General features: G+C 27.9%; 1 protein-coding gene across 1 annotated transcript in view; it reads left to right on the forward strand.

Moving 5' to 3' along the window:
• LOC100204469 (tubulin alpha-1C chain) overlaps positions 1 to 14,096 on the forward strand; it is a 29,549-nt gene extending 15,453 nt beyond the window's left edge. Inside the window, exons 2-6 of the mRNA XM_065812494.1 lie at positions 6,936 to 7,304; positions 10,131 to 10,491; positions 12,920 to 13,276; positions 13,398 to 13,524; positions 13,627 to 14,096. Of these exons, the coding sequence (XP_065668566.1) occupies positions 6,936 to 7,304; positions 10,131 to 10,491; positions 12,920 to 13,276; positions 13,398 to 13,524; positions 13,627 to 13,753 (1,341 nt within the window). The 3' untranslated portion in view covers positions 13,754 to 14,096. The remainder of the gene's footprint in view (positions 1 to 6,935; positions 7,305 to 10,130; positions 10,492 to 12,919; positions 13,277 to 13,397; positions 13,525 to 13,626) is intronic.
• The last annotated feature ends 2,830 nt before the right edge of the window (positions 14,097 to 16,926 follow it).

Here is a 16,926-nt window from a genome sequence, read left to right on the forward strand (position 1 = left end):
GAGAATTTAAAGAAGTCATCTGTTTAAATTGGATTCTGTGCTGAAAAAAGAATAGCCTTAGGTTTATGCCTTGAATATAAATGTGTTTTTAGTTTATATCACTAAATGTTATGTCATTATTTAATGATTCCTTTTTTATTTAGATGACATTAAAGCTGATATATTATAATCTAATGCATTAAAAAGACTTGCGAAAAACAAGAGTTACTAAAAAAGCTATATGTTAAAAAAAAGAAACTTGTTGGAAAAAAATAATAAACTTATATGTAGACGACAATGATATATATATATATATATATATATATATATATATATATATATATATATATATATATATATATATATATATATATATATATATATATATATATATATATATATACATATATATATATATATACATATATATTAGTAGTAGAAAATCACTTAACAAAATTTTTTTTCCATTTAACACTGTTTCATCAACAAAGATTCATCAGAAATTTCTGATGAATCTTTGTTGATGAAACACAGTGTTAAATGGAAAAAAAATTTTGTTAAATGATTTTCTACTACTAATATAATTGCTCTGTTCTTTTAAGAACATTGAGCACTCTATTGTGTAGAATACTTTTTAAAGTTGTTTAAATATATATATTAGGGCTGTCCAAAAAATTTTTTTTTTTCAGATTTGATTGCATAGTTGTTTATTTTGTGCCATTTGACATAGTAATTAACTGTGCAAAAAATCTTTCCAATCAGATAATGTTTAGGGGGTGCTCAATGACCATAAAGTTTTACGAAAAATGTGAAAAACATGGAAAAAGTAACAAAGTTCCACAAATTTCTAAAACCCGGTTAATTAGATTTTTCAGATTTGATCAGTTTTAATTATCTCTAAATATTAAATTTTGAATACAAATTACAATCCACATCCACTTTAGACTGGTTTATTAGCAGAGAAATTAATGAAATAAAATACTGCAATACAACTAAAGTTCTGCGGTTTTTGTTATATCAGAATTTTTCCAAAATAAAACACTAGGATTTTTGACTCTTTGTCATTGATTAAAATACGAATTATAAACAAAAAAACATATGAGCAATTAACATTTAATTATCGTAATGTTATAGTTCGTGCAATGTTAATGCTAGCGAGGACTATAACTCTTCAGAGTACACTTTCTGGCATCTGGCACTCGCTTTCTGTGATCCTCAACCACCTGAATTAACCTCTGCATTTCAGATTCATTCCTTGTAATCGATTCATTAAACATCGACATTAAAGCCACAGATCGTTCGGCAGCATCATTTACTACTTTCAATGAATATACTAAATTTTTTCCTTCTTGGTATTCTGGGGAATCATTCCAGGTAGCTGGATCGTTGTTGAACAGAAAATCAATATCAACCTTCATTGACCGCAACGCACTTGCTGAAACTGATGTCACCAGCATGTCCAGAGATTTCTTCTCTAGACTTTCAATGTTCTTTAATTTGATCAACCTTTCAGACCAGTTCTCACCGTGAAATTTCATGTTGGAAATCATTTTTCGCTTCTCTTCCGTTTGAAGTTTGTTTGAAAACAAAGCTAGTGGGACCAATTCTGGTGAAAGGTACCACAAATGGTTTTGAAAGTTCTTGACTGCTGCTTCGGAAATCGTTTTATTCACAAATGCAAACTGCTTAAGTTGCTGAAACAGAAACAAGTCATTAACTGGAGCATCGCTGGCATTTGTGCATGATATCCAAGATTTTACATAAACCAGACTAGCAAATAAGCAAAACTCACAGAGATTTTTTTCCTCTTTTGTGGTCAACTTGAACTCTTCACGAAATAAATAAATCTTAAAACAATAAATATTCTTGGCCATCCAGCGAGCCATGTGATAAGCACCAGGGATCTTGAAATGATAATTTTTCTCCTCTTGATCAGGCAGTTTTCCAAGTATTAACAGACAGAGATCCATGATTTCTTTGTAGTCATCCCTTGGCATTTTAACATGCAGGTTTTCTTTGAGGAATGCAATCACTTCATTTTGTAGTTCTTGCACCAGGGGTATTTTCATTCGAATGTCATCCAGAGGTTTAAAATTTCCTTGATTAACTTTGGGCCAATATTGCTGAAATCTCTGGAAAAGAGGTATGTTGGGACCAGATGATGGTCCAAATAGTGATCCAAACACTCCTGCTACTATGATCTCATGAACATGGTGTCTGCAAGCGAAATATAACAAATTTCTACCTATATGTTTCTCTAGAACTACACATGCACCATTTTTGGAGCCAGTGTTAGAGGCTGTAGTATCAAAACTCATTCCAATAACATCACCAATTATGTCCCAGAAATTAAGCAGATGAATAACTGCTTTTGCTTGGGCTTCTCCAGTTCCAGCTGATAGTTTTGCTATTCCAAGTATTTTGTCAACATTGTGACTTGTCACACCTACAGATAGCCGGTCAACATTTGCTTTAGGGGCTGCAGAATTTGTACGATCTATCATCAGTTTGCCATCCCAGTGGACGATTAATGGTGGTTTGTCCAAATCGCAGAATTCAGTTCGAACAGTGGCTTCAATATTTGATCGATGATAGGTTCGTTTTCTACGGACTGTAGAACGTGACAATGATCCATCATCGAGGTTCTGTCCACCAGCCCTTGCAATTGCTGCTGCTAGTATAGTAAATTTTGTGTCAGATAGATTAATTCTGTCTAATGTTGATGAAACATCAGGCGAGTCAAGAATTGTATCTAAGATACATTGTCGTTTTGGAGTACTTGCTAAACTTGATTCAGCTGACCCTGAAGAACTTGCTTTACTGACTTGTTGTCTGTAATAAACAGGGATTTCTATCTCAAAATCTCTATCAACCATTTTGTCATTATCAACAGCATCGTTATCGTTGTCATCACTATAACTTTCGTCATGTAAAGGTTCAATAACAGGAACTATTGCACTCGCACCAGATTGTCTTTGCTCTTCTTTTAGCTTTCGTTCTCTCTCTGCTTGTTTCCTTGCTTCATTTCTTTCTTCTAATTTTGAAAGTTCTTTGTCCTCTCCAAACATCACCATTTTTCTCTGACATCTCTGATCCAATAAAAATTCTTTATCTTCTTCAATTCTGATCATGGTTTCAGCATCCTTGTGGGCAATGTCAAAAAGTAGGCCAATGGTGTCTGTAAATGATTTCTCTCTCGATTTCTGAGAATCTGACAATCTGGATTTTTTTTTTTTTTTATTAATTTATATTCCTGGACTAAAGTTTTCAACTTTAAGACTACATTCGGATGAAATGCTGTCGGAATACGGGCTTTATTCCAAATAATAATCAGTTCATCAACAGTTGTTTTAAGACTTTCAGGCACTGACTTTTTGGTTGAATTAAGATGATAAAAAAATGTTTTTAAAACATCAGATGTTAAGGGAAGAACTTTATCTGGAAGATTTGGCTCTGGTTGTCCAATTAAAAAGATTTTGGTTTGAAGTCGTGTAGAGATAGCAACACGAGATGATGCTGCCATTTCAATGATAACTGAAATATTATGAGAAAATCAAAACTCAATACCATATTATACAAACTTATCATTCAGTTGTTGGTTTATGCAGCTGCAGCAATATATTATAATAATTATTACTAAAGAAATTAAATAAATATTTTCAAATTAGAAATTATTATTATCTGCACTTAATAACAAACAATACACTACCAGACTACCATGCTAGTTTTCTGTAATAGGTTACTAAGGTTAGGTACTATCAAAATATTAATACATTTGTTGTCAAACTGAAATTCCAAATAAAAATAATATTTATACTTGTAAACCTTTTTATTCTATTTGAACAAATTCTAAATTGAGTTAAATAATAGTATTAAAATTATGAATACAAATTTTAACAAAATGATATAAACACAGTTGTTTTAAACACTAGCAGACATTTTTTAGTCTGGTGCCCTGATGACAGTTAATCTGCTGCACTTTAATTAATCTATATAGCACGCAATCAGACAATATTTCAGTGGAAAAAACCTAACTAACCAGGTTCTAGAAATTTTTGGAACTTTGGAACTTTTTACACGTTGTTGACGTTTTTCGTAAAACTTTATGGTCATTGAGCACCCCCTAAACATTATCTGATTGGAAAGATTTTTTCCACAGTCAATTACTATGTCAAATGGCACAAAATAAACAACTATGCATTCAAATCCGAGAAAAAAATTTTTTTCCTGTGTTCACATGAACAGCCCTAATATATATATATATATATATATATATATATATATATATATATATATATATATATATATATATATATATATATATATATATATATATATATATATTCATTTATAATAGTTCATCTATTTATATTTAAAATCGAAAAAAGAAAGAATCTGATTTTTTAAAAAAATTTTCTCCTTAATTCTCCTTACTTTTTCCTTCAAAAATTGTCGTTCTCGACAGAATCTCCTTAAATATTAGGAAAATATCTCGTTAAATCTCCTTAAAATCCTTAACTTTAGCCCCAGTTTTAATAGTGGGAACTATGAAACAATTGAGATAAAGTCTTCTCTCTGATCTGGGGCAATAGCTTCAGCGAACCTCTTTGCAAGCTGTACCTTGGCTCTTTCAAATTTTCTTCGTAAATTATTTTTGGTTCCATTGCTGAAATCAGATATCTTTTTATTCTTTATTTGAAATTGAAAAGGGCTGATGTGGAGTGTTTCTGAAAAGTTTTTACCAGTAGATGTAGCACCATCAACCTTTTCTCCAGAAAGTAAAATTTCTTTAGGCTCAAAATCGAAATCAGTTTTATCTTCAACTAACTCTTCGTTAGTGGCAGTACTTTTAGTTTGAATTAGAATGCGCTCTGACTTTAGGTGATTGTGACAAAATTCAGAACCTATTGGAACATTTTTGTTGTAATGTTTTGAAATATTTGTTGACATATTTATTGAAATACTTCTTACAGCAGATGATTTTTTACCAACACATAATTCATGCATTGGGTGACAGCATCTTCTTGGAGGAACCCAGCCAATACCTTTTAACAAAATTTTAACAAAAATCAAAGTTTGAAATATTTATTTTAAAGGTTTAGTAATTAAATTTTTTTTTTGTTGAAATACGGTTGTAAACAAGTTCTTACCAAAGTTAAATCTATGGTAAGGACAAATATAGTCATTATCAGAAATTGATATGCACCCTCAGTTTTCTATAAGTGACTTTTCTGTCCATTCTGTCTCTTGGTGCGCCTTTAAAATCTAAAAACATAAAACTTAGATATTATGCAATGTAAACTAAGGGAGTTAAACAACAATCGTTTTAACACTACTATATGATGCTAACAGACTTTTTTTTTTACAACTGCTAGGAGAATTTCTTACTAATTTTTACAAAATGTGCTTTGACATCCAAAGTCAGATCTTGTATCTTGAATAACCTTTTTTAATTTAAATGAAAATATGGTCTACACTTGACATCATTAACTTTGCAAACATTTTCAACAACAACCTCTAGCTCTGACATATTTTTTGCAACTAAGTATTTTTTTTAAAGTATATTTAGCATAAAATGCTCATTCTCTGTTCTGAATAATTCAGAAGTAAATGCTCAATAAACCATACTGAATAACTGTAAATTAAGAAATAATGCCTAACAATAATTATATTCAATAAACATCAAGTTGAAAATGTTTTCGGGGAAAAAAAAAATTTTAAAGTCTACAATCATATAAATTTTAAAAAAATCAGGTTTAGCATCATTTTGATGAAAAGTTATTTCAACAATGTGTTATATTTCAAAGTATTGTTATATGGAGTAATAGAAAATCTATACATTCAACCTTGGGACCTTTCCCATTTCTCATTATGGCTGATTTTTGAACGCTATTAAAACATTTTTTTGACTCTTTGATGACTCATAAGTTTTTTTGTAAATTATATCCTCTCAGTTTCTTAAGACAATTAAAGTTGCAATGGGATACTCTTTCTAAAAAGGATAAAATACATCGCGGGCACTTTTTATGCTCCAAGATAAATGTATTTAAAGTAGGCCCCAAATTCAAAAATATTTGATTTCAGTTTATGATTTTTAGACAAAGGAAGGGTTATACTCAGGTTTTTCGATTATTTTTTTTTTTAAAGTTCTACCTATTTTTCCATAATATGAAAAGAAACTTAGGGTGAGTGGCCTCGTTGCTTTTAATCTTAGTTTAAAAATCATAAAACCCCAAAAGTGACTTTCCAAGTTTTAAAATGGCAAAAGACTGACCATAACTCAGGAACTAGGAATATTTAGAAAAAAAAAAATTTACAGGCTTCTTTTTAATATTACAAACAACACAATATGTAAAATTGAGAATGATTGAATGATATCACTTTTGAGCATTGCCTGGTTTTCTTGGAAAATAGCTCTTTTTTTTAAATTGTTTGAAAGTAATTAAAAAATATTAAGAAATTTTTTTTTTACTGTATCCACATGTGGTTGTTAGTACTTATTGTAGTTAGTTAATCATTTATTTTTTAGTTAATTAGTTTACATAATTAATCACAGTTATACTTTAAATGCATATTACATAAAAAATGATAAAAAATACATATTTTTATCAGATTATAAAAGATTATTATTTTCTTTATTTTAAAAGAAAAAAAAGTTCATTTAAAATCTTAAATTTTAACCTTGAAACTTTATGCAAATTTAATTTTAAATTAGATTTGATATTTAAAAATTAAATTTTAATTTTAAATAATTTTAAATGAAGATCACAAATGGTAGTCAAAACATGTTTTCTTATTAGTAAAAAGTTTTAAATAATTAAAAAGTTTGTCTTGTTTGTTAAATATAAATATGTGTGTATCCATTTTTACACTTTACAAAATTTATTTGATTTTTTCACATTATTTAAAAGTCTTTAATGAAATTTTAAGATAAATGTACTGAAAAATGTTTTTAGCGTGAGTGCTTATCTATTCATATTGGCCAAGCTGGGTGTCAAATAGGGAATGCATGTTGGGAGTTATATTGTCTGGAGCATGGAATCAAACCTGATGGTTCCCCTGATGAAACACATGAGTCTAATGTCGGTGATTCTTCCTCAACATTTTTTGCGGAAATGGATAGTGGTAAAAGAGTTCCACGAGCTCTGATGGTTGATCTAGAACCAACTGTAATTGACGAAATACGAAATGGAACTTACAAACAACTTTTTCACCCAGATCAAATGATCAGTGGTAAGGAAGATGCTGCCAACAATTTTGCTAGGGGTCACTATACAGTTGGCAAAACAATTATAGATCAAGTCTCTGATAGGATAAGAAAACTGGTATGATTTTTTTTGTTTGTTTTAGAAAAGCTTAACAAAAAGATGGCCAGTCATGCCAGTCTGCTAGTAGTGTTGTATAAATTTTCGTATGAAATGTAAGTATTTTTTTAGTAATAAATTTTATTTAAAATAATAAATTAAAATAAGATATATAATATTAAAATTGTAAAGTTATTTATACCATTAAAAGTTTTGTAAATATTCAGTGCGAATTATGTTTCCAGTTTTTGTTTATCAGTTAGACTGTTAGAATATTATGTTTAAAAAAACTAAAGAACACAAGTTTTGTTATAATAAATCTGTGTATATGCATGTGTGTGTGGTAAATCCACACACACATGCATATACACAGATGTGTATATGCATGTGTGTGTTTTTCATGCGTGCATGAAATGTCACTGGTGTAGTTTTCTTTACGCTTAAATAGTCAATGTGTGTACTGAAGCACCAACCATCTGAGTATGCTTTTTTACAAAATAAATTTGCCGAAATATACATATATGTATGTATGTATGCGGCAAGGGAACCTCATGGTTACCTGGCTGCATGGTACAACTCATTTTCTCAATGTGCGACATAAATTTTGAAAAAAATCTCTGTGGGTAACCATGCAGAATGATCAAACAGTTTGTTACTTAAAATAACAGTTTTTATTTATAAAACCATGTTTTGAACTATGATAAGATTTTTATTAATTGCGATTATTTAAAAAAAACCTTTAAAAAGCATTGAAAGTACATTAAGCTTAAAAAAGATTGTAAATTGTACGCTATGTTTAAAAAAATATAAGAAGGTGCATTATATAATTTTACTATACATAATAAAAAGAAGCTTAATCAAAATGTGAGTCTATCAGCAACAAAAATTAAGTGTTACATTTTGAATCACATTTTTTCCCAAATCAAAATAAGTTTTAAAATTACATTTTCTTTCAATTCAAAATGCTAACGTATCAAAAAAAGTTTAAATGTACTAGTCCCATTTTGAATCGCATGGATGGACACATGAATCATTAATAATGTTGAACTTTTTGTTCTTCACTAGTTGTTATAAGTATAAATATATAGCATAAGTAAATAATAAGTTTTTAAAAATTAAATAGTTCTTATTAGTATTATTACAGTAGTCAGTCATTTCAGTTTTTTCACCTGAGAAAAAATAGCCCAAAGGTTGTTATCAACTTATTGACTAAAGTCAGCTTGTTAAAAGATGAAATTAGTCAACTTTAAAAAATTGTGTCGTCAATTTAATCGACTATGGATAATAAAATAGGTATAACATTTTTTGCAGTGGGAATTTTTTTCTTAGAACCATTAAAGATACTTTAGAAAATGTTTTCAGTTATTTATAAAGTTTCTGAGTATTGTTTAAACAGATTATCATAAAAATATATGCCAATATAATTTATGCTAAAGTTATTCATACTGCTATGATATATTTACTTCATTACATATTTAACATGTATATTTACTACCTTGCATGTTTATTGTTATTGTTTTAAATTTATCAAAAAGAGGCAATTCAATATATGATATAAATGTGAAGTTATTTTAAAAGGTTATCTTTTAATTAATCTCTAACCAATCTTTTCTTGCATTAAAATTAATTTTGTTTGTAACTGCTTGGGATACAAAGAAAAGTTTAAAAACAAACTTTTTCGTAATTTAAAAAACTTTAAGAGATTTAATGTATTTTAGAAAATTTATAATTTTATATATATAAAGGGAGATTGCATGAAAGGTAGGTTAGGAAAGTTAATTTAATTTTTACACAAAGATTTTTTCAGCATTAAGGTTGTATAAGTGCTAGGCTAGCATAAATAATGTGAAAGACTCTGCTAATCTTAAGGTGAGTTTTTATTTTATAATATTTGCTTATAGTTACTTAGTTAATTCAATAGCTAAAGATAATGATAGTGGTTACAAGTAATATAATATTAATAAAACACAGAAATAAACATTTGAACTGAAAAATAAATGTCTGCAAACTTTAAGATATATGTTTGGATATAACAAAATTTATATATCTTTTAGAAATTTTTATCAAGAAATATATTTAATGTTTTTAAAATAAAACTGTTTTTAGCATATTTTGAATTTATATTGAAATTTTTATTCAAGAAACCATTTAATGTTTTTAAAAGTAAAGTTATGTTGAATTTACATTAGAAATTTTGATCAAAAGTATGAAGTTTCATTATTAAATTATTTATAAATTAAGACATTAATGTTATTTATAAATTCAGACATATTAATATTATTAAAATTAAGACATATTAAACATTAATGTTCACAAGTTATTATTATTATTATTTTTTTTTTGTATCCTGGATCATTAATCAGCTTTTTGTATTGTAGATCGTTAATCATAGGTCACATTATTTTGAGGTGGATTTTCAGTAAAGCTAACTTTGTATTTTACAATTTCTAATAAAATAATAATTTTTAAATATTTTATACAGTTTTTTACTATATTGTATTAAAAAATCTATGATGTAATATATTTGTTATTTAAATATATTATGTGTAGTTTCTTATAATACAAACAAATAATTATCAATTTTTAACTTAAAACAACAAAAAAACTGTGTTATTATTAAAAGATAAATATTTACATTCCCATACCTTTTCTTTTTCCCTTTCCATCCCATATCTCTTATTTTTTTCTTTTCATATATATATATATATATATATATATATATATATATATATATATATATATATATATTTATCTTTCAAATAATAATGAGATTTATATAAAGTACAAATATGATGAAATATTGTAAATTTTGATACTAAATAAATGCTTTTTTTCTTTTCTTTATAGACAGAACAATGTAATGGGTTGCAAGGTTTTTTCCTTTTTCATTCGTATGGTGGTGGAACAGGATCTGGGTTTGCGTCATTGATATTGGAAAAGTTATCGGTTGATTATGGCAAAAAAAGCAAGTTGCAATTTTCCGTATATCCAGCACCACAGGTTTCTACTGCTGTTGTGGAGCCATACAATGCTACGCTAACTGCTCACGCTACTATGGATCACTCAGATTGTGTTTTCTTGGTTGATAATGAAGCGATATATGATATATGTAAAAATAATTTAGACATCGAAAGACCAAATTATCCGAATCTTAATAGACTGATATGCCAAGTTGTTTCATCTATAACAACATCATTAAGGTTTCAAGGTATGATTTTAAAGCAATGTTATAAGGTTTAACAGTTGGAGATCAGGAAATATAGGCCAGGGTAAAGTCAGAGTTTTATTAAGTTATTTCACGTAAAACAAAGGGAAAAAAACTTTATTATTTTTCAAAAAAAGTTTTATATTTTATTTTTGTTAATGTACATGCAAAAATGTCACACTTAAACACCCACAATAATATTATTTTGACATTCATTGAATTATAAGGAAAATATAAACTTACTAATTATTTAAATTAGAAAGGTCTGTCTTGGTATAATTTAAGTCCTCATTTAACTGCATGTGTTCATATTTTGTCAATTCTTTAATGTAGTTTAATGTAAATATTAAAGACATATTAAAAAAAAACTAAGACTTTTTCAATAATAATTCAATCATTTCTAATTTTGTCATGAGTTTAACTTTTGAATGTGATATGGCATGTATTGTATGTATTTTCAATTTTGTCATAAGTTTAATTTTTGAATGTGATGTGGCATGAATTGTATGTATTTTTAATTTTGTCATGAGTTTAACTTTTGAATGTGATGTGGCATGTATTGTATGTTATTTCTATAAGTTATATGGCTATAATGCCATTTATTAATCATAAACAAAAATTTACAGTTTTCAACTGCTAGATTAGATAGATGAGTTCATAAAAATTTATTTATTTATTGCAAATGTTTTCATTTATATTGTTATTCATTTCGTTTTTTTAAGTTAATCATATTTATATTGTACAGTTTTTTTTATTTTTTTTAAATTTTAATCAAGTTTGTTTTTTATGCATCAGAATTTTAATGACCTTAAAAGGGTTTAATTTTAATTCTTAAGATGTTGGCTGAATAATTGCTTACAACTCGTCAGGTCTTGAAACTTGATTAAAATTCAGATAATATACTTTGGGTTGGATTTTTTATTGTATATACTCATATACTTTTAGCATAATTTTCACTTGCATCTTGCTACACTGTAGTTTTAAATGTAATAATGATAAAATCAACACAACTTTTTGTCTAGTCTTTCAGGGTTATGGGTCTTTTTTAGATTCTATCTATCCAAAGTCTATCCAAACATTTTAGGACCAAGATATTATTTTGGTATAAATTGATTTATTTTTGAAAGTTTCAAACATTTTATTAACATTATTTAAATGGCTTTTAAATGGTTAAATTTCAATCTTATTCTTTTTAGATCTCTGATCTAAAAAGAGTAAAAATGAAATAACCATTTAAATACATTTTTATGAAATAACCATTTAAATACATTTTTATGAAATAACCTTATAAGTACATTTTTATGAAATAACCATTTAAGTACATTTTTATGAAATAACCTTATAAGTACATTTTTATGAAATAACCATTTAAGTACATTTTTAGGTTAGAATGTATTAGCCGTTCGCTAATGAAACTAAAATAAAAATTTAAAACTCTTTATTCTAGCTATAAGTTTTATTGGAGTTTAAAACAAAACAACATTAAAAAAATATTCAGTAACTCAGAGCTATCAATATTGCTCTCTAAAAGCTGTCTTGAAGGATTTTATGAAAGATCTGTCTAGTGGTTGTAATTTGTATGCAGGATTGGTTTCATCAGCATTATTCATCCTCTATGCTTCAAGATCATCTTTTATAATTTTGTTGACTTTAAAAGAACTGATTGAGGTTTGTATGTGACTCTGTTGGTATTTTTGGTTCTGGCTCCAGGGCAGCTTCTAGTAAAAAGAAATTTTATTATTCTTTTTTTATCACAGTAACTTAAGTATAATAAATAATTTGTTATTCAAAATCTTGATTTATCCTTAAAGCTAAAATGTTATCTAAGATATCAGGTTTGGGAGAGGCTCAGTGTAAGCTTAAGGTTAGAAAACAGCCTCTTTACACTTGCTTGTGAGATAGGAAACAAGGTCTCTCAAAAGCTGATATCATTTTTAAATGCCTTATTTCTTCCATTGCTTTATTACTGAAATTTGTATTAAAATTATCGATATCAGTAAAATTTGTTTTGGTCACATTTTAAATTTTTTTTCTCCTTGTCAAACTCTATTTCAAATTTGTCCTCAATCAAAGCTACTCACTAAGCATGTTTCCTGTATCACTTAATTACAGTTACTTTACAAATACTAGTTTTAAAACCAATTGGTTTGAGTATGAAGCAATACTTTTTTAATATAAATACTGTAAATATAATATTTTTATATAAATTCTGTAAATAAAGTGTTAAAATCAATAATAAGACAATGATGTACATAAAAATTAGGTTGTAAGTGAATCAAAATTGATGATATAGATCTTTTGATGGGTTCCTCTTTACAAGAAATATTGTAAATAAAAAAAAGAATTATTTAATAAGGATAAAGTTAAACAACTATAATTTTAATTTAATTTGTATTACATTTGTATAAATATATATATATATATTTTTTAGGTGAACTCAATGTAGATTTAAACGAATTTCAAACAAATTTGGTTCCTTATCCTCGTATACATTTTCCTCTATCCAGTTTTGCACCAATCATTTCTGCTGAAAAAGCTTATCATCAAACTCTAGATACGTTAGAGCTTACTCGTTCTGTGTTTGAATTGAAAAATCAAATGGTAAAGTGTGACCCTTCTGCCGGCAAATACATGTCGTGTTGTATGCTTTATAGAGGGGACGTTCAACCAAGAAATGTAAATGAAGCTATATCTAAAATTAAGGCTACAAAAAACATTCAATTTGTTGATTGGTGTCCTACAGGATTTAAAGTTGGAATAAATAATCAAACGATTGTAACAGTTAATGGTATAAGTTCTTCATACTTTTATTTTATTAAACCTTGCTTATCTTTTTACAAAGAGTAATTTGTTCCAGTACAGCCAGATAAAAGTGAGACAAAATTGATTATAGTATTTATGTGTAATAGGTAGTGATATGGCTCCTGTGAAACGTGCGCTCTGTATGCTGAGTAATACAACTGCAATGGGAACGTTGTGGGCAAGACTTGATCACAAGTTTGACCTAATGTATCAAAAAAGAGCATTTGTTCATTGGTAGTTAGATTTTTTTAACTAAGTTTTATATATATTGTTAATTAAATTTTTCTAGTTTATATTTGATAATAATAATATATTAACAATATTTTATTCTATAAGGTATGTTGGAGAAGGGATGGAGGAAGGAGAATTCACTGAAGCCAGAGAGAATATGGCTGCATTGGAAAAAGATTACGAGGAAGTTGGCGGCGAAACTGCGAAAGACGATCCGGAAGATGACGATTGAACTTAACCGGATTTGAGTATTAAGAAACCTTACTTATAGTTTTAATAGCGAGGCTTTTATTTATGCAGAGTATGAAATAATATTCAAACTTGTGAATAATCTTGGAAGTCGAGCAGTAGTTTAATGGGAAATCTAGAAGTCCTGTTGAAAATTCATTTCTACTTATTTTAAACTTCTCGGGTTCGTTTGAGTTTTATGTGCGCATTTGTAAAACATTCTACTGACCTTTTTGATTTGACGTCAATTTACTATGCATAAGTACCATTTCAAGTTTATAACTTGCAATTGGTTGTAACGTATGTTTTATACTTTGTTTATATATGTATTGGTGTCTCCTTTTTAACTTAATTTTTGTTAATCATTAAGGAAATTCGAATATTTTTACGTATTTACGTATAGGGCAACTAAACATATTTACACCACAATCGCAATTTATTGTACATTGTTTTGAAAACTATTTTTGCATATCAAATACAAAACTTGAGTTTAATGGGTTGCTTTGAGAGATAAGATTTTTGAACGGGTTGTTTTTGCCATTTTGGTTGCATCTATTGTTTTTTTCCTACTAAGCGAGTAACTTGGTTATTCATTGATTTTGAGGCAAACCCCTTACCCATGCGACAGTTCTTTCAGAAGATGTCATTAGCAACTCTTAAGCATATTGGCGACCAAAAGGTTTTCAGCTAGTGTGAAAAAAGGAGCTATTTTTTTAAGAAAACTATTACGAGCATCTCATTTTGATAATTGAAAACTTCAATACAGTGTTGATAAACGGCGTAGCTTTCACTTTTGATCCGCAGAAGTTGGCAGCTGCCTTAAATTAAATTTTTAGCAGCAAAATGTTCTTTCTTTCCCCTCCAGTGGGTTCTATTTCTATTAGAGGCCGCAGTTAGAGTTTTTTTTTTGGAGGCAAAATGTTTTGGAGGCCGACGCCAATTAAGAGGCAGAAGCTTTTTGTGGCCGCCTCTAAATGAATAATTTTGTCGGAGTGGTTATTTATCGAATAAATGCGGAAAAAAATCAAATAAAATAGAAGAAAATTTTCGATTAAATTAGTAGTTACATATTTAAAAAGAATGTTAAAAATTGTAAAACTCATTTATATGCCTTATGCAAAAAAATCATTTTGAAAAAAGAACTTTAATATTAAATAATTAAATTGTCAGTCGATGATTAAAATTTGATATTTTGTCGCTCATAGTCAACTTACATTGTGCGACAATAACGTTAAATTTTTGACTTTACTCATTAAATATTAAAAAATACAACGTCCTTTCATTTTCATGAATAAAAAAAAAATTAATTTATTTTTATGTCGGCTTAAATACAATTTTTTCAATTTAAAAAAAACTAAAATATGTTTTCAAAATATAAATTTTTTTGCAACGTAATTGAAAGTGTATAGAAATAATAGATTAAGTCCGGGTTAAACCGCGCGCTTATCAATAAAAATTAAATAATTTTGTTACTTATCTTTTTTTTTTTTTTATTAGATAGGTAATGAAAAACTACATACGATAATATACATATATGTTAAAAAAACAAGAAATTATCGAATATATTAAACTTAAAGAAGAAAAGAATTGTGCGGTTTTAGGCGACATTCTGATAAAACCATACACTTGAGAAAACATTGAAAATTTTAAATTTTTTTTATTGCTTTTTTTAACACAATATATTTAAAAAACTATATTTAATTTTTTACATTTTTTGCAACAAAAACATTTAGTTCCAACAACATATTTCTTTTGTAAACATGTTTCTTTGCACAACTGTTCCCGACACATCGAATTTTCGCATTGCAACATTTCTGTGTGTAACTGTACTCTACACTTTTTACATTTTGCAAATTTTAATCATTTGGCTGCAGGTACTTGTTTTTCATTATTGTAAAGCTGAGGTTGCTCAGGTATTTGAGTACTTGGCATAGAGAGTCAACGCTTTGGGTTAAGTTTAGCAACTTTCACGGCTTCCTTTGTTGAATTATGTTGTTTTTTTTAAGTGGAAATAAGCCAGTGTACTGGAAACCAGCGATTGCATGAAAGCGTGTAAAACATTTACCTCTCTCTTACAGCAGTTTGAGCAACGGTGGAAAATTTTATCTAAGTTCTTACATTTTGAGTCTTTGTAATAATTTGTAAGGATTTCTTTCCACGCTTGTTTGACATGACAATAGACACCTCTATCCAATGGTTGTAGAATATGTGATGAATGCTCTGTTAAACAAATCAAGATTATATTGTGTTTTTTCCAATATTCTTATCTAAATATAATTTCTTGATATCATTGTTAGTAAGAAATATATTTGTATCATCAGCAAACATAATTGAATTAAGTTTTAAAGATGCATTGCAAAAATCATTTATATAAATTAAAAATAGGAGTGAACCAAGGATAGATCCTTGGGGGGCTCCACATAAAACATTTAAAACTCCAGATTGTATATTACACACGTATTGTTTTCTATTGGTAACATAGCTTTTAATCCAATTGTAAGTTTTATTAATTATACCACAGTGCTTTAGTTTATCTAATAGGATCTCTTCATAAAGGCATAAAACCAGTCTTTACCAGGTTTGCCACTGTTGAATAAGTGCAATTGATCTTCGCGTTTAAAGTAGCCACATACAAATTCTAGGATTTCATTTGGGGTAAACCGTAACCCCAGTCACCAAGTAATTGGAACGCATGCACCATAAATCTTTCTGTTTCATTTGAGAGTACCGTTGTTGTACCTGAGCCATGGAAGCCTTTGTTGTTGTTATTTTTGCGATCTTTGAGCGTTGAGACTGGAACGCCATATTTGAATGCAGCTTTTCTCAGTGATGTTTTACTTTCTTTCATATCAGTTAATCTGGTTAGTATATCGTCTTTCTTGTATGCTTTTGTTTTTTTAGTTGACATGTTAAAGTGAGTGAGTTAAATTGAATTGAGTGAGTGATGATTATATTGAGAAATAATATAATAATTGGTTTTTAATGAGTAAGAGATGATTATATTAACAAATAACATTATAGTTCATTTTTAATTAAACCGGAATTAACACTAAGTTAATTAGATAAAGATAGGCGCTGAGTCACTTGCGAAAAACTAAGTAATTAATCGAATCAGAAAAAGAGTTTTTTTTTACTTTTTTGATTTTTGATTTAACTTTTTGTTCTAGTTCTAATTAA

The sequence above is a fragment of the Hydra vulgaris genome, chromosome 12 (assembly GCF_038396675.1).
Source record: "Hydra vulgaris chromosome 12, alternate assembly HydraT2T_AEP".
NCBI classification, from domain to species: Eukaryota; Metazoa; Cnidaria; class Hydrozoa; order Anthoathecata; family Hydridae; genus Hydra; species Hydra vulgaris.